We start from the raw sequence: 26,615 nt of genomic DNA, 5'->3' as shown, positions 1-26,615 counted from the left end.
TACAAGTGTTCCAGTTAAATACAGATATTTGAATAACATAATACATGGAGACCTAACAGAGCCTACCAATCTTAGGCATTTTCAAAGAAAAATTACTCACCTGTTTCTTTTCTCTGGTTAAATTTAGATGTGCATAAAGCTGTACTATTTTCCCATGCAATGATTCTGGGAAGAAAACTAGTCAGTTATGGATCTTGGGAATAAAAATTCCCCTAGAGTGTTTTATATTGATAATTGTCTGAAATGTATTTTGAGGTTTGCGCATTTAGAATAGTCTTATGTAAGATTAGTATTGAATAGTAAGAGACCGTGCCCAAATTGTATTACAGGATCACAGCTTAAACATAATTAAAGAACTGTGTGCCAGGATCTTGTGTATTATTTTTAACTGTTGTTTTGGTTTTTTTTGGTGGTGGTAGTTTTGGATTGCTTTTGCTACAAGATATGTTTATAAAGCAACACATAGCAGATTGTTAAAACTCTCTTCTTGATAATGACCAGTGCTTGGAAGAACCATTGCTGTCCCTCAGGCAGCAGAATAATGGCACACACAGCTGTATAACAATGCATTTAGAGGAAAAACTGGTGAAAGGTCTTTACAGAAATGACTTGAGTACTTAAAATGTCGTGGGGAGGAAGCACAACTTCTGATTTTACATAACAAATTAAAAAAAAAAAACACAAAAAAACAACTGAAATATTCTATGTTTTTGATCAAGTTACAAGACAGATAAATAAATGAAACTTCAACTAACATTCTTATTAAAGCTCTACAAAAGCACTGATCGATGAAACTATGAAAATGACTGTTACCTTAATATTGGAAAACCACAGGTCATTTTCATGCAGCGTAGCAACATAAAAAGAAGTAAGAAGTCCAAGACCAATGGCAACAATTCCACCAAGAGTTATTGAAAGTATGTTCCACAGCTTTCCACCTGTATGATCTTGGAAGAGAAATATTTGACTGTGTAACTGTGAAGCACACAATTCAATTTCAGTGAATTTTGGAAACTCATTGATACACTGCCTGTGCTAGTACAGGTTACATTCTGGCATCAGGACACAGGGTTTTGAGAGCTCTTTATAAAGTTACATTTTTTCTTTGCAATTCACGCAAAATGAAATAAAGTGTGCCTTACTTGGAAAATGTAGTTATAGTTTAAGAACACCACAACTCTACATAAATCTAGATATATATCACATCTAATTTGTAAATCCAAATTGGAATATCCTCAAGGGCATCTTTTCTAAATCAAAGCTGTAGAGGATGACTGTTAGATCACAAAGATATCAAATCTTCAAACTTCTTAATATATCTGCCTGCTTTTTTAAACTTAGCTAGCCAGTCTGTCCTGCAGCCAAAAAGCAAGGGTTTCTAGTTCAAGTAATATTTCATATGCAATCTGCTTATATTTAAGTACGATCAATTAGAGGTTTTCAAATCTTTTTATGTTACCAATGATTTGAACTGTGATTCCTTTAAAAACGGATGACAACTATAAGAAATCTGACAATGCATCACTATTAGTAAACAGAAAAAAAATGTTTTTACCGAATAAATTAGAGTTTTAAAATGGAGTGAGATTGCCATGCAGTAATCTGCATGCTCTCTCTCATCCAACTAATTTTGGTAATAGATATTCAAGTATGAAAATTTATTCGGTACTTACCTATTTCTAACCTGTGTCTAAGACAGACACCAGATGCTGAACACTAGTACAAAGTCATAATGTCCTAATCATTACCTACCAGACAGAACTTTCCCATCAGACTTCACATTCTTCTCTTCTGAAGGCTGATCTTCAGCTCCTTCTGTGACTCTTCCACCCCTTCTCTGTCTTACAGTTGTCATGATGACAGTCACTTTAATTCATTATTCTTCAGTCTGACTCCTAAATGGAAACATTCAAGCAATGCATCTTCCTACAAAACACTCATTTAATACTGTATGAAATGTTTGAAAACAGAAACATATTTTATGCCATCAGAGACCTTAAATTACCTGAGTTGAAAGTATAGGAAACATTACCCTAAATCTACTCATGAAATTCATAATTTTCCATACTCCTGACAAGGTTTTAGAACGGATCATAGCTTTGAATGCACTCACTTTTTGGGTCCTTGACTCAAAATGCCTATCAGGCTCCACTTCTTTGAACAGTATGAAATGTCAGCCCTTCACAGAAAAAAATGTTCTTTAAGCTGCTTTAGTTGGGTACCTAGAATAGAGAACCATTTGTTTAAATCCTGGCTTTCAGGAAATCCCCCCATAGTGGGCCATAAGATCCAGACATGTTGCCAAAGAACATGCACTATAAAAGACTACAGCAACACCATTAAAAAATCTTTGATGTTTTGTACTGTCAAAGCCTTGTAAAATTTGAAAACGTTAAAAAAAAACAACAAAACAGCTAGAACAGCTAGTCATTCTCTTGTTAATTCACAGTTCTCTCTGTTCTGTGAGAGCAGGCCAGAAGTAAAATTGCTTTACCCTGCTACTCTGCAATTGAAAATCAACAATGTCCAGTCCTGAATGCAGGCACATTACCATTCCCAGGGTGCAGACAGGGGTACTTGTGTTACCACTGGTGTGAGTGAGTGATAATGGAGCTGCTCTAAGAAATATGCCTCAGCTGCATGCTCTTTGTGGTTTTAAAGCTTTTGCAATGAATTGGTTTCAACTCTTTTCCTTACTCCTGGGGGAAAAAACATACACACACACCAAACAACATGCACGTGGAGGGAACTATGTGAGCATGTATCGGTTTGTAAGTAGCTTGTTTGTATAAAATCCAACAATAACGTAATAGGGGGCAAGATGGTCATCGCAACCACGGTCTTTCCCACCACCAGGCTTTCTTCAAAACGCCCTGTGCCGGGATGAATGCCTTTTCTGCCAGGTACACCCGAGGAAGCCAGAAGCTCAGGGAAGGAATGGGACAGTCCTGCCTCCGACCCCACAGTGGCCTGCGGAGGTGAGGACAGACGAGGCGGGGCAGGGCCTGCGGCCGGGTCCGGGGCTCAGTCAGGGGAGGTCGGGGCGAGGCCGCTCGGTGGCGGCTGCGGGCAGGCCGAGGGATGAAGCGGCCCCGGGGCTGGGCAAAGGAGGCAGGAGGGCCGGGCCTGGGGCCGCAGCTCCCCCCCCCGGAACGGGCTGCGCGCTGCGGCCTGCGCGGCCTGGGGATCGGCTCCTGCCCCGCTTGGGCCCGTCACCGCTTCCCCACCGCCCCCCCCCCACCGCCGGCGGGGCCGCTACCTGCCGGCGCTGCGACGGCCGAGGGTTGCTGTAGAGCGGCGGTAGCTGCTCCTGGAGCCGGCTCCGGCTGCGCGGAACCGCCAAGGCCCCGCCGCGAGGAGGGGAAGGGGCGGGCGTGGGGGTGGCCGCGGTGCGAGCTGCTCGGCTCCGACGGGCGGAGCGGAGCCGGGGGGAGCAGAACTGGGCGGCAAGGGGCGAGCCGGGACGGGGGAGGCCCGCGAGGGGAAGAGCCCCGCCGTGGGGCCCTCGGCGGCCTGCGGGCACCGAGTGAGAGCCGCCGCGGGGGCAAGGCCGCCAGAACTCGGTTTTGGGACACCTACAGCCCAAGTTGCACGTCCTGGGCGCTGCCAGTAGCGACTGGCCGCAGGGCTCCTCAGGGGGAAGGCGGCGGTTTGGATGGTGCTGCCCGTGCTGACCTAACGGAGCCACGCGTTTCTTGTGTAAAACACGGCAAATGGGTCAGGGGAAACCTGGGGGATCGCAGGAGCAGGATGCTTAGGGGGGAAATAACTTCTGCTGAGGTTATTTCCCCCCCAGTATCTTCTACCGAGGCTCTTCTGTTGTATTAAGTTCCAGTTTTTGTACTGTAACGTATTTGGCCCAGGGCCGTAAGAGCAATAATGAAGTGAAAGAAAATAACCTGTCTATTTTAGTGTAAGCCAGATAATACCAGGAATGGGCACTCTGGTGGTACTTTCTCTCCTTGGCCAGCAGCAGCAGTTAGAACTTTTTTAAAGTTTTGGTTCCATTTTTGGAAAAAGATGGGAAGCAAAGCTCCAGCAAGGCCAAGAAATGTAGCGTGCATATAAAATTAGGTTGCAAGATTTAGCTTACATGATAGATAAGCATGAATCCATCACTTGAAAAAAGCTGTGTAAGGCTTTCACACCATTGAAATTAGGGACAAAAGTCCCACTAGCTTCACTGTGAATTTTGAAGACAGCTCTGTCCTTCAGCATTGTTCCAATGTAACTGCATGCTTCCTTGTATACTTCCTTGTATTCAGAACTTGTTTTAATAGTCTCCTATTTCATCACTACCATTACTTTTACAAAACTTGTAGTAACATTAACTAATATCTTGATACAAGAGTGTGAAATGGCAGTGAAGTATTTCAAGTACTTTTTGATGTAAACAGATTCCCATCTCTAAACACTGGTTCTTGTCTCTGTTTTCTGTATTCATAACCCTATTTCATACAGGTCAAATAAAAGTGACTAAAGTGTTTAACAAAAAAAGTTTATTACCAAAATACATTATTAAAGTCAATACGTGACAAACTCCTGTAAAGCAAAATAAATTATTCTAACATTGTACAGTATTTCAGAAGGTAGTTAAAGTAGTACTACAGACTTTGCTTCATAGTTCCGAACAGTCATCTATCAGGAACACAATCCTAGAGAGAGCTTAAGGCATGCAGCTTAATGTGCTGGGTAATTTTATAAAATGGAAGTCATCCTATTTAATAAGATACAGTATCAGAATTAACTGCAGTCTTTACATGTCAGTTTTCTAAATTTTTTGTACTTTGGCTATAAAAGCAGTGCCATAGTGTTACAATACCTTTTCTTAAAAAAATACATGTACCCATGTCCATGAATATCAAATGCAAATGTAAATTTCTATTAAATGTATCTTAACAAACGTTACTTTCAGCACCAACCGTACATTTTTTAAAATGATTAAATAAGTGCTTCTGAAAGAGGAAAATACAATAACTGACTGAATCCCACTCCAAGCATAAATCAGAAAGATGAAATACGCACCTATTTATCTGTATTGTCTAGTAGGAAGGAAGTTTTCTCTTTAATAGAAGTATAGGTCTTTAAAATCAAAGCTGCAAGTTACAGTTCATATAATGGATCAAACTCTTAATAAAACAAACAGCAAGTGAAATAGCTGATCAGCTCATAGTGCTGTGACAGAAGATCTGAAAATATGAAAGGGGGAGACTGCAGAGTTGGTGACTTTGAAATGTGCTTGAAAAACCCTTACATAACATGCAAACAAGCCAACCATACACTTTCTAAAGCAGGTAACCTGAGAAATACTTTACTTTCAGAAACTAAGCCTATAATTACTTCACATGCAGAACTTCTGATAAAGGCCATGAGAACTGTGAGTGGGTAACTAATGGCAAGCAGCAGGGAGACAGTTAAACATACCTCTGTGCATATGGGAAAGAATTATTTGTTGGCATTTGATAGGACTGATAACACTTTTTAGAGGCAACTAACTTTATACTATTTTATAGTAACACATGGTCAAAACAGAAAAAAGCAACGAGATGGCAAAGAGCAAATGTAAATAGATACATCCTGCTTAGGAATCCCATTACAGTCAGTCTCGGTGCATTATATTAAATGTTGCAAACATGTACACCAGAATTCTTAACTTTGATTGAAAGCTACTTGCTTTTTAAGTCTTGGTTCGCTGCCACCTTCTTTTTAGCTTATGAATGCAAGCTTTTCACCTTTTTTTCTTTCACTAGTAGAGCAATGTTAAAATAATTATCCCTTTATGCAAAAATAAGGAAAGTGGCAAAATACTGTTTCTGTGAATACTGGCTGGTAGTTTAACATTATCTTGGATCTCTTCCTACCTTTAATTTTTTCAACAAATAGGATCTCTGAATGAAGAAGATCAGATATACTGCAAATAGTTTACTACTTTTGCATGAATTCTATATTGAATTCTGTATCTATAGATAAAATACTGGTGTCAATAAGACAGTATGAATATCCCATTAGAAGTTTATTATCTCTAACTGATTTTGAGATGTGAATAAATCTTGTTCATTAAATGAAAAATCTGTAGAAATATTAAAAATAACTTTTAACCGAAAATACTACAAATCTGTATTTAAAATATCTCAAATATGACACAAAAATGCTTTGACATTATATCTATTTTAAAGTAAAATGTGTACTTTCTGATATCAATTTTATATATAAAAAACTACAGATATTTAACTTGAACAAGTTAAGGAAACCACTTAACAACAAAAATTGCTGAATGTATGTGGAATGTAGTGCCTTTTACACTGGCATTTAGATTTTGTGCTGCTTCATAAAGTAGTAACCCGACTTGTTTACCACTTACAGTCAGCAATGCACAACAGACTGTATGCTACACATACCACCTTCTTAGACTTACTGTTCTAGCTCATTTCTGCTAGCAGAAATGTATAAATATGAAATAAATGTAAAACACTATTTTTCTAAGAGTAAGTCATTTTTTAAGAAATGAGCTTCTAAAAAATCAGGTAACTGCATTCCCATGTCAGGAACAAGGTATGCTTCCGTGCAACTGCCATTCTTTAAAAACAGAAATAAACGGCCACACTAGAAAGCTTAAATCAGGTTACAAAAGGGTTTCTTTTAGAAGTGCTACTGCTTCTCTTGATTGAAGTCTGTATTTCAAATAATTTAAGTAGCCAACTTTATGAATGACCTTAGCAAAGTTGCAAGGTAATTAGCCTGTATATATTTCCAACTGAGATGTTGATGAATGTTGTCTTCTGCAAACTGCTGTTAACACACAAAAAGAAAGCACTGTAATTTTACGGTGCTTTACAAGGGAGAGATTTCTATATGTTTTTTAGAAAACAAAGTAATCCCTAATTCCCCTTCTGAGCCTGTATTATATACACTAGTAAAATTTATTCTACAAGTGACTGTTTTTGATGATTTTGCTTAAAATATGGTTTCCATATTTTATTTTTTGAAATATAACTTTCTATAGGAACATTGCTATGATTACTTTATCCTTCTGTGTATTATATCTACAATTAAACCCTGCCACACAAATGGGATTATTTAGACAGCTGGTGCAACTTTCAAGGAACTCCAGAACATGTAGGCATTCCTCAAAATCCCTTTCCTTCTTCATCTGCATCCTTAGAAATCTATATAGATTTAAAAATATCTTTGTGGCAATTACTGTTAGTACCTTGTTCTCATAAAAAATGGTGCTCCTAGGTACTACAATCACCACAAGTTAATAGTGACATATGAGGTGATTTGTTTTGCAGGTTTAGTTTAAATTTGTTTTTAATTATTATTTATTTCTTTTTCTTACATAGTTCTGCTGAATGTGTTAAGAAAGCCTTTTAAGAAACAGCAGGCCATTATTATGAAGAATCTTTTATATACCATCAATTAAAAGATACCAGCTTATAGTTAGGATCCAATTAGAGACAGTTATTAGCAAAATGCTTCTAGTTTACTCAGTTCCTGGTGCTTTAAATCAACGGATAGGATACCACTCTTTTTTGAAAGACAACCTGGAGTTTGTAAGGTCTTAAAAACAGATTGGGAATACACATGCAAGCACACATACGCGCTTATCTCCCCTCTTTCTACCTTCCAGAATTCAGGCTGAGTTTGATGAAATCCTGTTGTAAAATTTGTATTTGGTAAGTTGCTATCTTCAAAAAAGAGGGTTAAAATGTTTTTGCGTAACTATTTGGGAAGCAACAAAGCTTTCATGCCTTTAGGTTTTAATATACTGTACTAAGTCATTGTTACTGACTAGTACCAGACAGTAAAAGGAAAGAAGAAAAACAACAATCCCACGTTCTTGGCACCATACAGAGAAATAACAGGTTAAAATGGATCATTCTGTTCCCTACTCCTGATATTCATCTCTAAAATGATTCATCGGTCCCTAGTTAAAAATTTGAATTCTTATTGAAACAAGGACTTAGAATGGGAAATCAGCAAGTTTTGCTTGCAATTCTTCTCTTTACCAAGTTTTTCAGGCAAAATTAGTGAAGATAGAAAGTGTCACTCTAGGAAACCCCCTCTTCAACTTAATGCTTCACCTAGTAGTTTGTGCTCTGATTTGTGCTGTTGTCCTTATTTAGGATGATGTTTATGATTTCACCCTCATGTTCTTTCATATGATCCAGCAAATTCTCTTTGTTGGTAGACTCAAAACCACAAATGCAGCAGCAGAAGAGAAGAACACAGTATTCTGTGCCAAGATGGGGTAGAGTGGAGTTCTTTTCTAAACCACCTGAGGTATTCATCAAGTTAGGTTTTTCATTTTCATCAGAACCTGAAATTTCATTATTAGTCTGGTTAATAGACTCTGTAAAAGACACCAGGTTGTCTGAACTTCCTAGTATAGGTACTGTACTTTCATCTGTGCCTTCCAACAAGGTTTTGTCAGGAAGCTGTCCTTGAAACCTGAAATAATAAAAGAAACAACTATCAAAATGTACAGCTGTTGCTTTTTGACAGGAATTGTACTTTGGATTAGAGGTGGCTCCTTTGAAAATTCTAGATAATAGGACTTGAAAATAGGTAAGACATACCTGCTACTTTGCAAAATTGCATCATTAATAGCCTTGTTCACTTGTTCATAGTTATAGTTTTGGTCACTTGCATGTTTCCACATGTGAGACTTCAGGGATGGAGGATGGCTACATACATATCCACAGAGAGAACATCTAGAGAAAAGATGTGGGGAAGAGATGCATTTAAAAGTTAAGTTTTACTATTGTACTAATTCACTGCTTTTTCCAAAAGGATGAGTAAACAGCAAGACACAAGTCAATCCTCTTCTTAGTCGCCCTGTTCAGTTTTGTAACTAGGTCAAAAAAGTTTGTAAAATGGTTATTCCAAAATTTAAGACTATTTATACAGTCTGAGAACTTAAAATTGGCTCTTCTGACTTCTTAAATAATTTAATTGAAATCTTATGTTTGGCCTGATAAAACTGTTTAAATACTGCAAATATGCAATAGTTCAGAAACATGGAGATGTCTGTGTGGTATCTGGCAGCCAGGTGGGGAGCTCTCTTCGCCATTGTTCTAAACCAAGCAGGTGCTGTATAATTAGCAGTGCTAATTTTAACTGAACTAATAAAGCCTTTTTTACTGTAGCATATAGTAGTTTATTTGAGGATCACAGAATCATTGAAAGTGGAAGGGACCTCTTGAGGTTACCAAGTCCAACCCAGCTGTTCAAGCAGGATCAGCTAGAGCAGTTCCCCACACAGTGTCCAGCCAGGTTTGGAAAACGATCACAGATTGATAATTTTGTCCATAGAGTTTTCCAGCAGCCCAAGGTAGTAGAAGGCTAAATCTTTTATTTCCCTATAAAACACTGACTTATACACTGAAGAAATACTGACTTGTTCTTCAACCAAGTTTGAATTTTATACATAAAATTCTGAGGGGGGGGGGGGAACGGATGGACAAAAACACGGCCTAAATAATCCTAATTATTAAGCTATGCTTGATCTTTTCAAGAAAAATGGTTTGAGAAATGCTTTTCAAGTTTGAGAGGTAGTTGTCCCATTAAATTTAATTTACACTCCTAGTATTTAGGAAGTAAGGCCTTTATGTATCCAATCCCAATTATCTCTTGTAGGAAGAAGATTTTAGCCCATACTTAATTAAATGCAACTGAGAACATTTAATAAAGGTAATACTTTGGTACTTTTTTCTCTCTTTCTCCCAATAGTCCAATCCCTTTTCTAAAAACAGTTGCAAATTCTATGACACTCAGATAAATACACAGCACAATTCAGAACTGAACACAAAATGTTTCTTCCTCTGCTAGAATTTGATTGGATAGTTCAAAAGCATTGAAAAATAAATTCCATTTACATAGACATATTGTATATTTACAGACAAATAATATGACTGATCAAATCCCACAGGACTTTTCTCATACATGAACATACAACAGAGGAGTTTATTTTTTTAACAAGTGTTTTCTGAGATGATAAATTAGTTATCTGAGCATGAAGGAGATGAGTGATACTGTATATCATCACTCTGGAGCTGAACAGTACTCAGGGTAAAGATGTGGTAGCTCATCATCTTTTGGACAAGAAAGCTGCTTTGCTTAGCTACTTAGGAAGCTTTTCAAATCACACGAAGAAGACTAGGATCAAATTTTCCTAGATACTGAAGGCGAACTGTTTCTAACAAATTATAGTTAGGAATGCATCTCAGTCTATCTCATTCATTTGTCAATAAGAATTAAATGATTTCTACCCGAGCAATGGGATCCCCTGATAAGTTGTATTATGATAAGTCTATTAAAATTACTACTATACTAGTAAATTTTTGTAAATTTCTGAGAAAGAGTTCTTCAGAAATAGGACCTGGAAACACAAGAAGGCCTGCATAAAACAGTGTTTAAAAATTACAATGGTATACTGCCTTCCTTAGGTAGTGACATAATTCTGTCCTGCTGGGGAACAGGCATGACTTTCTAGCTCACTTGTCTCTATTATGTGTTTTGTAATGTGCTACTCTATTTTTTCCTCTTCCTTCTAATTTGGAGCCTTGTAAAGAAAATGGATGTTTTCAAAAATAGGCAAGCTCACCCTCAGATTGAGAATCTTAGTATTTCAAATAAGACTTTTTCAAAACAATGCCATTGTTAAAAATAAAAAGCAGACCTTATCATTCATTTACAGATAAAATTAGGTCACAATGAATTTTTGCAAAACACAAGAGTCAAAAAATAATCTTAATTCTGTTCTGTATGCACATGTATTCAACTAGTCTTTTATTATATGATGATATATAATTTTTCTGCACTACTAGCACAGCTTGGTCAGTGGATTGGTACACAGTGAATGAAGCAACAGTTGAGTGACTTAACCCTTTTTAATGACAGTCTCTTTTTTTGAAGTACATAATGTACATTTTTGAAGTACAAAGAATGAATATAGAAGGGAAAAGAATATAATCTAAACTCTGCTTTATATCTTAACACAACCAAACCAGTACTATCATAGCTTTTTGCTAAATCAGAGCTGTTACATACTTGTACTGTTCCATTAGCTGCACTGCCTGATGCTCCTGGGGGTGGCGCCTCATATGACATTTCAAACTATTCATATTTGTGGTGGCGAAGTCACATACGCGACATCTAAAGAGACAACAAGAAGTAAACTAATCTGACAATTAACTACTAACACTTCCAGAAATATAATTTAAGAGAAAGCAAAGGTATCTGGAAAGACTACAATTAAAGTCTAACAATATTTACAGAAGTCCAAGTGATGACATCTTTCAATTTTTGGACCATGAGAACGTTTTGCGCTCCAAAGAAGACTCCAACTAGAATCCGAGCTAGAATCACTATGAATACTGACCATGGTCCATCCTTACAGCTACCTTGTGCACCTCTACTAAAGCTGGTATGCCTCATGATCTGTAAGGGATGCACTTACAATAGCTGTGATGTAGATTGCTTGGCTATGTTACGCAAAGGCACAATATGGCCATAAAAGCTATAGGGGAGACAATGTACTTAGAAGCGAGTCTTGTTCCTTAAGAATATGTATTCTGCTTAATGCAACAGGCATTTCTCATGACATTTTAAATGCCAAACTATCTATTAAGTAATAAAACATCTAAGTTTCAGAGCATGATAGCTGAAGTAAAAGTCAGGGACAAGATCAACATGTTTAGATTCAAGTGCCCTAAGACAAGTGAGTTGCATCATGCTGTCTAAATTTTTATTTTTATTTTTACCTTTTTCATGGTATCGTTTGTCTAAAAACAATATAGATGAGATCCTAGATTGAGATCCCTGGATTTGGACCACAGAATATTACACAAAATACTAAGATATGCATAAATATAGTACCACATAACAGATCTAATGGAAGCCATCAAGATCAGCTAAACCTTTGCACATTTATCAGGATTTTTAATTGTCTCTTTTTTGAAAAGGTAAAATGTCCAACATTTACTAAGTCTGGTCTATAGAGTGAAAAAGGTTGAGATTACAGGATATTTATCTAGAAGTTCCTAACTTTATTTTTGAAAGGATTTAATTGTGCAGTATTAATGTCCAGAAGGTATCAAATCAATACAAATGAATCATTAGAGGCTATACAGTTTAATTCCCAGCAATTTTTGTTAAACAAATAATAAAATACCTTTATGAGTGTGAAAATCACTACAATGTACTTAGGTCGCTATCTGATCAAGCAGAAAGGCTTGAGGAATACATCTTTCAAAAGAAAAAAAATACCATAAATACTGAATCTTTACAGTTTTTAAGCTGTGTCTTGAGTATCCTACAAGGTCTGCAGATGTGTCTAAAGGATTCATGCATAAATAATAAGAAAAGCAAGCTGGATCTGTAGGCTTAAATTTAGTAAGCAGCAGTCTGTATCATCAATGGAAAATTTTCAAAGATTCCTAAATCAAACAGGGTGGGCTAACACCAACTCAGAAAACTACCAAATACCATGATACTACAGTATCTGCTGTTCCAACAGAACTAAGTTAAAAATAATGGAAATAGGGAAGATTCGGAGAAGAAAAAAGTATCTATTTGTATTCCACACTTACTTTCCGAGAAAATATCTTTCAAATTTTTGCTAGTGATAATGGATATTGTTATAATGCATAAATTAAAACACACGTCCTTTTTTTTTTTTTTTAGCCAAAAGAGAAAGCTACTGGCTCAGTTAAGCATTTCAATGTGTTAAGATGAGTTTCCACAATTTGCATTAAAAAGACGGAAGTTTATTAGCTCAAAAATTGTATTAACTCAGATCTATTTCTAGCCATTAGAGAGGGACAGAGATCCAGAGATGAATGAGCACGGACTGAAAAGGCAGGAATTTACATGTATACAGCAACCAGAATCATACAGAAAAATGCATGATTTGCTTTTTCTGCTGAGAACCTATAGTACTAAATGTAATTCTAGATATCCAAGTTTTTCTGTAAATCCATGTAACATCCATCTACAAAAGCTATACAATTTGATCCTAAATGTATTAATATTGTTTGAAACCTGTAAAAAAGGTAAGGGGACAGGACAAAGGGCAGCAATTTGCTGAACTGTAGGAGCCAAGACTTTATGGATGTACCTTGACTCCTCCTCCTTCCTTCATTAAGGAATGTGAATCTTGCTGTTTACCTTGCTGCTTTGAAACAAAGCTTTGAAAGCAGCAATATCACAATGGAGAACACTTTGAAATAAGGTAAATCCAAAATAAAATGAAGTATTTAATGAGTACTAAATAAATTATTGCTGTTGGCCAAAGTTCAATATTACAAGATAATTATTTCCCTTTCCACATCTGGATGCTTGAAACTGAAAACCAGCAGTTTTCAAATGCAATGCATCCTGGAGACACTAGGAAATTTTAATTACATAGGGTTGAATCAAACAGAAAGCATGGCTCCTTCAAATTTGCAGTAAAATTATAGTACTGACATTCTTTAATATATATTCAAAATTGCATTAAAACAAGCAGACTAAGAGCCTAGCATTAGTTAGCAATAATTGAGACTTACCTATAGGGCTTATCAGAGTTATGAATTCGTCTGTGATTTCGTACACCAACATAAGTTGTACTTGTGTAGTCACATACATCACATCTGTACAGTTTCTGAAGTGAAGACTTATTTCCTATATGAAAAAACACGACATTTTCGACAGTTGAATCCAGCATTGTCAGTTCTCAGATGATAATTTCAGCACAGCTGAATTATGAAACGTGAATTAACACTTGAAAGTAATACTTTAGTATCTGGAGCAAACTGGCAATAGACAGAGATAATAAAGGTACATTCTATTTACCACGCTGTTCTGCATTTGCCCTACCTTCTACTGGAATTACTAAAATTTTTAGGAAGACACATTCTTTCTATGAACTCTTCCCTTCTTCCAGTTGGGTCAAAATCCTGAGTTACAGCAAAAGGTGAAAAAATGTGGGAGCTGCTGAACCCATCATTTTTCACTGTTTTGTAGAATGAATCAAATCATGAGAAGACGGGCAATGAGAAAAGAGAAGTTTCTAACTGTAGTCTCACTACATTCACAGCCATTTTCAGAAGGATCTGAGATTATCTAAAAAAACCCTCCCAAACCAAAACAAACAACAAAAATCAAACCACCAAAAAACAAAACAAAACAAAATACTGACCAGATGTATAAAGAAATAATTTGGAACATCACCAAATTACTGAAAAGCAATAGCAACAAAAATTGTTTCTCCTTCCAGAATAAAAAAGACTCTTGAAAAATTAATGGTTGCAGAGACAAAGGCTAATGACTAATTTTACATAGGAAACTCCGTGCTTACAAGTGCACAGTTTGAACATTTTTGGGATGTGACTCTGTAGACACAGAGTCACACTCCAGCCCTATTCCTGCTCCCTCACTGAATAATGTAACTGATCTGGGTTTAAATATGAACATTTAAGAGGAGGGATGGTATTTTTTATGCAGGTCATTTTCCCACTCCAGCTCATCATACAGCAGCTTTCATACACTCTTCAAATGACTTTAACCGCAGATACACAAAGGAATACCAATCTGGAGCTGCTTAAATCAAAACTACTTTGACTACTGCCAAAAGAAACAGTTAAAATCTAAGGTCTTGCTTTCTGCATCTAACCTCTTCACTATTTGAAGGTTTTAGATTTTTCCTTTACGAAGAGCAAGTAAGGTAGGTGCTTGAGTTCATTTCAACTTTACATCAAATTCTTGTTCACTGACTGAACAGTCAAGCCATTTGCAGTTCAACCTTAAAGTTCTTAAAGCAAAATATATCAGAATTTTTCCTACTATCTGCTCATATAACTTTTTAAAATTTACTACTGTTCGAAAATCTTTAATTTAAATTAAAAAAAATAATCTTAATTTCACCCTTGGAGACATCAGATTTTACATTTCTGTAGTTATTCATTTATGAATATACATTTATGCAGAGTGCAAATGAACACAAAGACACTGGACTGCAGATCTTTGGTAGAGCATGGGTTTTGTGAAGGCTGGTCTATTGCATGCTCTATCAGAATGGGTTTTCCTTCTTAAATTCTGCAACTTTAGAATAAACCTTTTCTAAACATATTTTATATTATGAATTTGGTATTTTATTCGGCAGGCTGCTTAAAATAAACAGTATCTAATGAGATTTTTAATGTTACACAAGCATATTATTTATTGCATAGTTGTAAGAGGCTAACCACCCAGTAACTTAGTAACTTAGGAGCAATTATTTATATCAATCACTACATTAGATTTAGCCTTTCAACAAAATGCACATGAATTATGTAACACATCATATAATCTCTAACTGAAGTGAAATAGCAGTCATGTCCCCTGCCTCCTTCAGCAGCTTATTTCTTGAGGTTGTGGGATTTTTTTGCTTTCTGGATTGAGGACATCAGGTCTCTTAAAGTGAACATGGAATGACAGATCTTTATTCTCACAGCAGTAACAGGTGCTCCTGTAATTCTGCTTATTACCCTATTCCCTCATTATTAGACATTTACAATCAAATCATATCCAGTCTCATAATGTTCTCTTTTAATTTATAGTACAACCATGATGAATAAAGAGACTTTTAGGACTAACTATTTCATAAACAAGAAATGGAACTGTTCCAGCTCAGGCATCTTTCACATAAACAGATGCTATACCATAAACTTCTTTGTTCTGTGTTGCTTTACAGGGATGACATTTCATAGAATCATAGAATCATAGAATATCCTGAGTTGGAAGGGACCCTTAAGGATCATCAAGTCCAACTCTTGACACCGCACAGGTCTACCCAAAAGTTCAGACCATGTGACTAAGTGCATTTGTTTGACAAGAGATTGCTGTACTACAGTGGTGTTGCAATTTGATTATAAATTGGTTCTGAAATAATTTAAGCATTCCAAAGCATGAGTTAATAAAAGTTTAAAAGGAAAACTGTTTTAATTCGAATCACCATTACTGAATTTCATGTGGGGTAAACATTTAATTAAGGTGCCTGGATGTAACACTTTTAAGACAGTAATGAGCAATAAATACTTTAAAAAAAATCTCTGAAATAACTACATTGAAGGCAGACAGTTTTCACAAACAGAGGTTCCTCCTTTGTGGAAGTTAAATTACCAGGTCAGGATATAGCATCTAACAACACCTTTTAAAATGTAGTATTTTCAAAAGCAGCTAGCTATCTTGATTTTCAGTCACCTTAGGACTTTAGCTCAAAAGGTACAGTATTCACAAGTCTGATATGATTCAGGAATCTCAAAGTACTGCTTTATTAGGTCATCTTTAAAAAATCTTGGTTTAAAATAGTCAAAACAGTGTCAGAACTACTAATCCAAGCTGTGCTACCATGTATTTGTAACCAGCAAAACTCACAATGTTTTTCCTATCATTTCTCTTACTATGCTATTTCTTCTGAAGAAAAATAAAACACAAAACTTAATGTTCTCACTACCAGCAGACCCTCCCTAGCCTTTTTTCTGCTCCCCTGGAATTCAGATAGCTATCTGAAGCTTAGGTTTTATGGATATAATAAGCACTACAGAACAATTTCCCGAATTTAAATATTTAAATGTCTTAATGTCTTCTGCATTGATGAGAGCAAAAAGGAGCCAGGAAGGGTCATTCTACCTGAGGCTAGTGGGGCAATTAATTTTTAATTTCCCATCACGTATGTTGAAAGCCAAAACAAGAGGCAGTGTGAGCTAACAGAACAAGAGTTAAGAATCAGTCAGGAGTTAAGGATCTCACTTTATTCTGACGCCTACCATGTTGCTTTGGACAAACTGTTAATGGTTCAAGCCGTCTACCTGGCTCATGCTGCTTAGTACCTTTCTTCACAAGTATCTGTGCTAACGTCAACGAGGTGAGAGTAGAACCCAGATATTTCAACTGCAATCTAAGTACTATTATAGTACACATTTTGCTATATAAACAAACAAGAGACATAGTTAGGACAGAAAAGAACTATGAACACAAACTGTGAAATATTTTATCTCACAGTTGTTCAGAGGTGATATAATTACTAGCATTTTTCAACAATACTCTAAAATTGCTAAGTACAAAAAAATCTACAGTTCTGCCTATAGAAGCTTTGTAAATATTTTCAGGAGCTTTATCTCACCAGAAAAGAGGATGCATTGAAGTTATATTAGATACTGGGCCTCCAAGAGCACTGAAAGGATTTTAGGATCACATTTCCCTTAACTTCAGGGATTAGCTATTTTCTTCCTATTTCACTACCTTTACACATCAGGTTTGTTTTTCTTAAGAACACTGTTAAATTATAAGCAGATACACAGTTAACCAAACGTTTTAGAAATGCATACCTTTGGTTACCCTAGTGACTATTACATATATAGCTTGCATTTTTAAAATGTTCTACATTTGCCTCTCCAGGACTAAAACTCATTTTGGACTCATTTTGGACATTACCGTAATTAAACAGAAACTTCTAATAGCAGAATAGACTGTATTGTATGTATATGCTGATAGAAAACTGTGTAACCACAATGAGTTTAAAAAAAGGGCTTTATTTTGTTTACTCTAGGAAATTTAGAAAATACTATAGCTGCTGAAGAAAGATAAAAAGGATTGTTTTTCTTAAAAATGCAAAATAATACTCCATAACAATTATTATCTGTAAATATTTAAATTGTTTTTCAAAAAGAAGAAAAAGAGGATCTGATTAAATGTGCAAAGAATGTCTTACCTACTAATAACTGTGAGTAAGAGATCTCAAAACTGATCATTTAGGTAAGTTTGCACACTGAAAAGGCCACGCATTTAGGTTAGGTATAGATGTGAAAACATTTTGGCCTGAAAAGGACCTTAAAAACAGTAAGCCTGCAAGTATAGCAAACAAGTCATTTTATGAATGATTTTTTGTAGTTTTAAGTGACAATATAAACAGTACCTTCTCTTTCATCTATGTCATTTGAAACAGTTAGTTTGTTAGATGTGGCTGTTGAAAAGATATCTGGAAGACTGTGTTGTTCTCTCTCATGATTTCGCAGTTGGCTCTGAAAAAACAATTGCCCGTGTTTAAATACATACTACAAACATTCACCGGTCACTTCAGACACTGCAGTAATATATGACATTGCTACTCAACTTTTAATGACAACTGTTATAAAACATATGTTAGCATATATACAGATTATCCCTCAGTTAGTTTTACTGGAAACAAAACAAAATACATAACATTAATTAATAACATATAGGATTGATGAAAATGACTCATATGATTGTGATTTTTGTTAATTAAAAAAAACTGTTCATTAGAAAAATGACTATATACATTACATATTATCTGTAACTGTAATGTGTCATGTTGACTTTTTTATTTTCAAGCTTTTTCTTTTCCCTATTTCCTTCTTCCCCCTTCTTCCTTCTTTCCATCTTCTACATTCTCATGTACAAGTGGCAAACAGTTTTTCCTCCAGAATTATTATACTCCAAAAGCAATATAAGATTAGAGGTTAGAGGATGGCTTGTGTAAAAATGGCTCCATTTTCTTTTTGCCTTCTGACTTAAGAATGTGGTGTTGTGGTTTCTACTTGCCTGGGGAGGAAGAGGGAGAGAAAGCCTTTTTCTACCCAACCAGTATAGTTTTTCAAACTAAGACCAGACAACAGGAAATACAGCAAAATTTGCACTATCGCTGCCTAAAAGAGTTTCAGTTTTAAGACTGGGTACTGTTGTTATCTATTCTTTATTTGTAACTACTGAATTGAGTACAGAGGAACACACACACCATCAGTATCAATGCTTAAAATGGAGACGATAAAAAAAGGCCCAAGTAAAATATTCTGCTATGGCAACTCATCTTGCAGCTCTGTTCTACAGAACATCCAGCCTAAAGCAAAAACAGAGAAAGAAATTTAAAAAATAATAATCTGTTTTGCAGTTTCTCCTGTTACCCCCAATTACTATTGCTTTTGCTCACACTCACAACTAGTGGGTGCATCTGAGCATTCTCTTAAAATTTCTGCTATTAAGTTCTCTGATGCTTCCACTTTTTTAGTTGCTACAGGTTAGCAGAACAACAGGATATTAAGATGTTCATAAGATGGTTCTCATGAAAATAACTTATGTGAAGAAGCAAGTTTATTTCATTGGGTAAGGCAGAGTAATTATAGCTGAATGGTATATTCAGAAAGTACTGCTAGCAATAACCCTCAATTGTAATGACAATGAAACCAGGATATCAGACTGAATCAAGATAGAAAGAGGGATCACCAATTATAAAAAAAAAAAAGTAGACAAATAGGTTATTTAGCAATTATAGACAGGCACAGGAAATAACTTTACCTTATAATGAAAGGATTCTTTGCATTGTTTGCACTGATACATTCTTGTTTTGCAATGGTTGATCATGTGGCTCTCTAAATCCTTACTATTGTCAGCAATGTGTTCACAGATCGGACACTGATAGGGCTGCCTCTGACGATGAACTCTCAAGTGTTGTTTTATGTAGCCCTTATTACCACTGCTGTAATGGCAGAGGCGACAGCGGTAGGGCCGATCTGCACTGGGTATATATTCTACTAGGTTACTTCCTGGAATATTTGCATCATTTGCGTTTTGGCATTGTGCATTGTCTTGTAATTCTTTCAGAATGTCATCATCAGAAGCATTTTGATCTGTCCTCTCCTTCAGTTTTTCAATGACAGTGAGTAGTGACATACTAATACCCATTTTAATTGGTGCTTCTGATAACTCTGGCCTTTCGTTCTGTATCTCAACTATTGCACATTCATTTTGGTTTAAGCCACTAAACTCCTCTGAAGGACTCTTATGCGAGGATACCAATTTAGGATGAGCCATGCACAGGCCATTAGCCTCTCCCTGCCCCGTATCTGCAACCACAGTGTCTTCCCCAGTCAAAGTCCTAAAGCTAGACCTTGTTAGTTCTGCAGCTCTGATAGGCATTGTAACAAGAGCTTCTGCAGCTAACGAGTGTAGTCGTAAAGACTCAGAATTTGTCCTTCTTCGTACAGGAGGTGCATTTTCATCAGTTGCTACATTTTTAATAGGGCTTAATTCATTCTCTTTCTTCTCGGTATTATTCCATCCTATTATTACTTCTTGGATTTCATCTGAATGATAAACTTCATCAGGTTCTTCACCGGTAACATGGGATGCTTCTGAGATTATTTTTGTTTCTGTTTCAATGTCAGTGTTTATCAAGAAAGGCTTTTGTAAGACACTTTCTTCAGCACCTGGCAAACGTTCGACTATTACATTAACATGACCCTTTGTATTTGGACTACAATTAATGATTTTCTGTGCTGATGAAAGTAGGCTATCAGTTACCAAATTATCCTGTTCTGTATCTGATACAGTCTCCTCTAAAACCTCTGTAGTAGGAGAATGCACTAGAGACTGATTTATCACCTCTTCTTTTACATTTGTTCCTACTGGTGATTTACATGACAGTTGCTCAGAATTGCAAATCTGAAGTTGAAGAGTAGGTTCACCATTGATATCTAGTTCATTATTTTCCAAAGAAAGAACAACTGCATCCATGCTGTGAGGTGTATGAGTTACAACCATCTCTGACAAGTTGGCGGTTTCATTTTCTTCCTCAAAGATAGGATAGGAACAATCAACTTCACCTGCATGCTTCCAAGAGTGAGTTTTCAACATTCGTTGCTGACCACAGGTGTACCGACAGATTAAACACCGGTACATGCCATACTGCTCGTAAGTATACCATTTCCTCCTACCCATTTCAGGTATATGAGTAGACTGAGTTATATCTTTACATTCCACATTTCCTGTCTGATCAGTCCCTGATTTGACACTTCTTTCCACTGGCCCTTGCAAAAATGAACTCGAGACATCTACACATTGTTGTACTTTTGTCTGCATTTTACAACCATTCTCGTGGTAGTTTTGGAAGTGAGATTCAAGTTCTTCTTGGTTTTTAGAAGCAAAATGACATTCTGAGCACATTAATATCACTTCATTTTTCTGCCCATGTTGTTTTATATGTTCTTGTAGCATTAAGAGAGAAGGTGATAGAAACTTACATAGACTACACTGGTAGCATGTCACCTTTTTTTTGCTTTGTGGAAGACATTCAGTCACAAAACAATCAGCTTGTAACTCTTCAGTCTTTTTAGTAGCAATAACAGAGAACTCAATTGCTTTAGCTGGGATTTCACAAAGATCATCCGTTTCAAAGGACTGTGCAGAAGCATTAGGATGGGAACGTTTTTTTCCTATTAAAAGGCATCTTTGTGACTTCTCACTTTCAACTATTTTGCTTAGCTTCTGGATAACATGGATTAGTGGATCAGTTTTACATTTCCTCTGATCTTCACTGGCTTGCAGTGTTGGGCCAATGACTGTTTCAGAAATCAGTACAGCTTCCTGTTCTCTAATACTTGGCATCAGTACTGCAACGTTTCTTCCTTCTTCCATAATATCTAGGATAAAGTGTTTTATAAAATATTAAAAATTAATACAATAATAAAAACACAAACCAGTAGTATTTATCTACTAAATGTGGAAGCCCAAAGCCACCAACTTCATAAAAACTTTCAGAATGGCTATTTAAATAGCCAAATATTTTGAGGACTATGTAGATAGTATAAATACTATTCAAAATATCTGGACAGAGTACTTCCAGGACAGCCTCTAACTGCATGCCTCCAAGTTGTATATTGGCAAGATAAATATTTTTCAAGCATAAGCTGATTAGCATTGTTACAACTATTGTTTTTCTTTACAAGGACTACCCATTTGAATGCTAGACACTTAAATAAACCAATCAATAGTAACTGGCACATTTATGAGTAAAACTCATGATACGGTATGAAAACGTATTCCTGATGTACTCACTCTGATACACTGATGTCTCCTAAAACAAATGTCAATTTACATCAACATAATTTACAAAAATAAGCATTTTTTTCCCTTGAGAAGTTGGTACAAATAAGTAATTCTGGTATGTAGTTACATTAGTCACTTTGCTTTGACTGTATTAAAGACCATTCAAATGTCAAAGCATACTTAAAAGTGTCATTTTCTAGAAAAGCTACTAATTGTAGCTTTTCCTATAGTTCCTTAATTGTAGGGAAAATCAATTTATACATGTTTTTGTTTGTTTGTTTTGAGGGAAAGCTAAAGATAGTATTTCCACTTACACTTTCTTTAAACATATCTAACCATAAACCACAGGCAATAACGTGGTAGCGTTGAAGATTAAGTTAGAAGCCAATACATATAAATGTACATGAAAGGATACTTTGTGATGTGGGCAAAGTTGTGGGGTAGAGATGGGGGTGCTGGACAGTGAATTTCAGTGGAATTTACTTCTGAAAAAATGCCAGAAAATAACCTATTCAGGTTCCTATTAAATACCCACACAAATGGGTATTTAATATACTTTTTTTTTTAATACTATATTTAAAATGTAGAACATCGAGAGATGACAGGTACTTCTTTTATCAGTTATCCTTAAATTAAAAAAAAAAAAGTTGGAATAATTTTTTTTTTTTCCAAGAAAGGTATGTTGGCCAAAGCAGAACTTCCAGAACTGGTCCAAAAGGCCCACAAAAAAAAAGAAAAAGGGGACTTGTGGATGTAGTATACAGCTGTAATTTAAAAATGAGAATGTATTTCTAGATAATTTTTTTTGACTCTGGCAGGAGTCTACTAGGAATAAAAAGCACCACTGGCCTTACTTTGCCCATAGGCAGTGTAAGGAAGAAAGACAGAAGCGCCATGATGATGCTTCAGGGCAGATTTAAGCCTCAGCCATGCCTGCATGGTCAGGTGGGGTGGCCCTCTCAAAGAGGCAACCGCAGCATGGATCTATTGCCACATGTGGCACTACTTCAAAATATTGTTTAGACAAACGTAAGAAATCTATTTACATTTTTGCATTGCAGGAGATGCAACAACGTTGGGGAAACTTTGGATTTTTGTTTTAACACTGGAAGATTTCATGGGATTGCCCAGTGTCAGCAGAAGATGTGCAGGCTTATTTGCTGAGGCAACACATGCGATATGAATTAAGCACCTTCCAGTTACTGTATGTTCTGAAGATAAAAAAAAAAAAATAATCACACTTACTGGAACTTAAATACAAACTGTAAGAAATGCATTTATTGTAAAGCACTGCAGGTGTTTTGATTTTTAAATAAATCTGTTACTACTGGACACAAGAACATACAATTTCTGGTTTAATTGAATATAGCAAAGAAACAGAATTAGAATTTCTTCTTATTATTTGATATAGCCAGTGATGTTTACTTAAGACATGCCTTTCTTATTTTTCAGATTTTTACTTAAAACACACTAGTTAGAAAACATATGGGACTTTATGATACAATTTCTTCCTCATCTTTTCGAATGTAAGCATAATACATTGCTTACTCTAATATTTTAATATTTTTAAGGTAAGCAGTACGTTAAAGGTCTGAACACATATACAGATTATTTTTGATCTATCAAGAAAATAAGCATATATAATAAATATGTAATTATTCCACAATAGCAGTTAAATATTTCCACCAATAAAAATCAGGTTGTTATAGCTTTTCTGTACTAAAATAGGAATTATAGATAGAAATTTAAGAATTTCTTTAAAGCAGAAACAAATCCCAGAAGGTACTCATTCAGAATAACTCAGATTTATTTTCCACATGGATTTGGTAGAGCTACTGATTGTTTAATTTATGTGCAGATAATATTTGCAGGATCATAAAAATTTGTCAGGCTTAAGGCCACTATACTTTTTTCTTTTATTTCAAAATCATATGTCATAATTTTGATCTATAGAAAAATTCAAAGCAGGAATGTCAAGTTATTTGCCATTCACCTTACTACTCAGGTTATCTACAGAGTCTGTTATAATTGAAAAGTTCAGTACCTGTTGGAAAACACAGATTCACACTGAGAAATACATTTGGAACATTTCCTTGAAATAATTGTTCCAATATGTATGGATTCTTTGAGAGTTTTTAGTATTTAATTCCCAGTTGGATCTGTCCAATTGAAGCAATCTATTACAGAAGCATCATAATTATCAATATAAGCAATGTTAATATCATTCACACTTGATATGCTTATGTATTTTAGCTGAACATCCAAAAATATTATTAAATTCTGAATTATTAGGAGAGACAAGACTACTGTCTTCAATGTTACTATTTCGCTGTGTTAGTTTCAAGAATATTTACCTGTTAATGGCTAAAGTCTAAATTAAAATTGAAAAATAAAAATAAAAGAAGCCATTAAGGTAATTGGATTCATGATAATTAGAAAATAAAACAACTTAAAGGCCTTATGCCTTTAACTGGATACATGTAAGCAGATTAAGAATTATCAATATTGTACTGCCATTGTAAATCAACTAGGAGAAATACAAATTAAAAAATAAATCTATTTAAAACAAGATAGTATCACTTTACATGTGAGTATACCAAAAAACCTGCTTATTTAATTCAAGTTCAGTATTATCTTACTAACAGGAATCAATGTTATGTGCGTTCAGTTACTATTAAACTGAAATATCCAACTATTTAACTTTTTAATATAAAACAGATGTCTTGATGTGCATTTTCAGCTTCAATTTCTATTGTCTGCTTGGTACAGTAGATTGAATGACTAACTCTTGTCTATGTGGCTAGGAAAACTTACATCCCATTCATATATTTCCAATTATACATAAAAGATGTTGCAGTAGCAAATGGGTGACATGTCAACAACAAAGTTAATAGCGACTGACCTTCCATTCAACCACTTCTTTTACTTCACTTATCTATTGTTTGAAAACCATCCTATTTAGCTATAGAAAAACATTTAGCTGTTTGTTTCATACTGACTACAACATGTTTAATAATATTGTAACAATAAATGTGCTTCTTCCCCCTGCAAGCAGACTTGCCATCACATGAAGCCCTTCAAGGAATAACATCAAGCTAAAATATTTTCAGAGTCATTTAGGGAAAATTATAGGAACATGGCACTACTTTAAATCAAACTTAGTAATTTTAACCCTTTATAAGTAATGCAAAGCAGGCAAATATTTTCCTTACCTGTTTCATTTGAAAGCAGCATAGGAACTAAGAGGGAAGCCCACAAATGAAAGGCGCTGCCATTTAACACTGCTATGTCGAAGCAGAAAACAGAGTACGTTCAGATGCACCGATTGTTGATACTTGTAGCTGATGCGTGTTATCAGCTGTGCAATTACAGCACACACTTGCACATTAGTTAAGTTATGCGCTCCCTGTTTAGCGCAGGTTTAACGCAGATCGCTGCTCTGTTATATAGGGACGGCCAGCACGGAACCCCAATGCCTACCCCAAGCAGCGCGGGTCCCCGGCCTCAAGGGGACGGGATGGGACAGGCAGCAGCCCCAGCCCATGACCTGCGGTTCGGGGCCGAGACCCCGTGGAGGAACGGGGAGAGCAAAGAGGGGCTGCCCCTTCCCTTCCCCCCCCGAGGTGCCGCCAAGCCGCGCGCGGTCCCCGCGCGGCAGCGTGCAGGTACCGCCGGCACGGCCCAGAACGGGTGGGAAGGGAGAAAGAGGATGAGGAGGAAGAATAGAAGAAGAAGGAAGAAGAAGAGGAGGAAGAGGCAGCGGGCAGCAGCCGGCGAGCTCCCCGGGGGAGGTTCAGCACATGGGCTCGGCTCCACGCGTTGGTCCAGGGCCCACCCGCACACCGCCGCCGCTCCCCGAACCCTCCCTGCCGGTTGCTGCTCCTGTGGCGCTCTCCGCTCGCGCTGGCAGCGCCAAGGGCCGGTTTTGAGGTAATTTAAAGAGAAACCCAATAAAAGAAAATTTAAAAACTCCTCACCTTCGGACACAGCTTCAAGATGGCGTCGATGGAGATCATATCACGTGATCGGCGGGCGCGGGTCAGGTGACCGGCTGGTGGCCGCTGTTGCCGTGCCACCGCCTCCTCGCCGTTGCCATGGGGACGGGCCCGGGCCGCCCCCAGCCCGCGCGGCGCGGCCCAGCTCCTCCCTGACGTCAGCCTGCACCGAGCCCGTCTTGGGGTGCTGTGGTGTCCCTGTCACCTTCTCCATACACAGCGCCACCGGCCTCTTGCGAAGGCTGTAGGGGCTTAGATCGGTGCTCCGTTAATATTTTTGTCTTAAATTTCCAACCAGCGCGAAGCCCCACAGCAATGCGTGGTCACTTCTGACAGCACAGTGCAGCTGATTTGGTTTTAGGCTGTCTCAAAATAATTGGTGTTTACCTTTCACCTCCCATTTTACATAATTCACCTGTCCTGCCTGCCCTTTGCCTGTATAATAAGTTTATAAGCATTCCAGTGCAGGCTGATGCCAAGCCAGGCAGCACAATGTGTGCTTCAAAAAATAATATATTCTTTCAGATGATACTTTCAGCAAAACTTGCAAATGATAAACACCTGTTGTTAAAACAAGAAACCTACTCCCCCCCACACCCATATTTTGGGTCCTAAGCAAGAAATCAATGATAATGTTACCAAGCATAACCTGCAGAGAACTGACAAGAAGATTTTTGTAATTTAAGTTAGCATGAGGATGGAGTTGGAAAGCATACTCTGCATGTCAGGGACAACCTTAGAAGCTGCATGCCAAAA

General features: G+C 36.8%; 2 protein-coding genes across 6 annotated transcripts in view; both read right to left on the bottom strand.

Moving 5' to 3' along the window:
* The window catches only part of DPY19L3 (dpy-19 like C-mannosyltransferase 3), a 35,335-nt gene extending 31,972 nt beyond the window's left edge, over positions 1–3,363 (bottom strand). For 3 of the 4 annotated variants that reach the window (XM_084294411.1, XM_084294412.1, XM_084294409.1), the window contains exons 1-4: positions 3,260–3,363; positions 2,114–2,222; positions 1,753–1,895; positions 814–947 (exon numbers count right to left, since the gene is read on the bottom strand). In XM_084294411.1, coding sequence (XP_084150537.1) covers positions 814–947; positions 1,753–1,855 — 237 coding nt within the window. In that variant the 5' untranslated portion in view covers positions 1,856–1,895; positions 2,114–2,222; positions 3,260–3,363. The remainder of the gene's footprint in view (positions 1–813; positions 948–1,752; positions 1,896–2,113; positions 2,223–3,259) is intronic. The other variant, XM_084294410.1, reaches the window with a different exon arrangement.
* A 2,879-nt stretch (positions 3,364–6,242) lies between these two features.
* ZNF507 (zinc finger protein 507) lies at positions 6,243–25,855 on the bottom strand. 2 transcript variants are annotated; one of them, XM_084294710.1, is made up of 7 exons: positions 25,842–25,855; positions 19,336–21,458; positions 17,939–18,044; positions 13,551–13,665; positions 11,053–11,157; positions 8,580–8,714; positions 6,243–8,451 (listed from the first exon to the last, which is right to left on the bottom strand). In XM_084294710.1, the coding sequence occupies exons 2-7, from the start codon at positions 21,451–21,453 to the stop codon at positions 8,085–8,087; spliced, it is 2,946 nt and encodes a 981-aa protein (XP_084150836.1). In that variant the 5' UTR covers positions 21,454–21,458; positions 25,842–25,855; the 3' UTR covers positions 6,243–8,084. The 2 variants fall into 2 exon arrangements, with proteins under 2 accessions (XP_084150836.1, XP_084150837.1); XM_084294711.1 differs by lacking the exon at positions 11,053–11,157.
* Positions 25,856–26,615: the final 760 nt, after the last annotated feature.

This window comes from Netta rufina (assembly GCF_964035555.1).
Source record: "Netta rufina genome assembly, chromosome: 13".
Classification (NCBI taxonomy): domain Eukaryota; kingdom Metazoa; phylum Chordata; class Aves; order Anseriformes; family Anatidae; genus Netta; species Netta rufina.
This window is presented reverse-complemented; position numbering and strand designations above follow the sequence as displayed.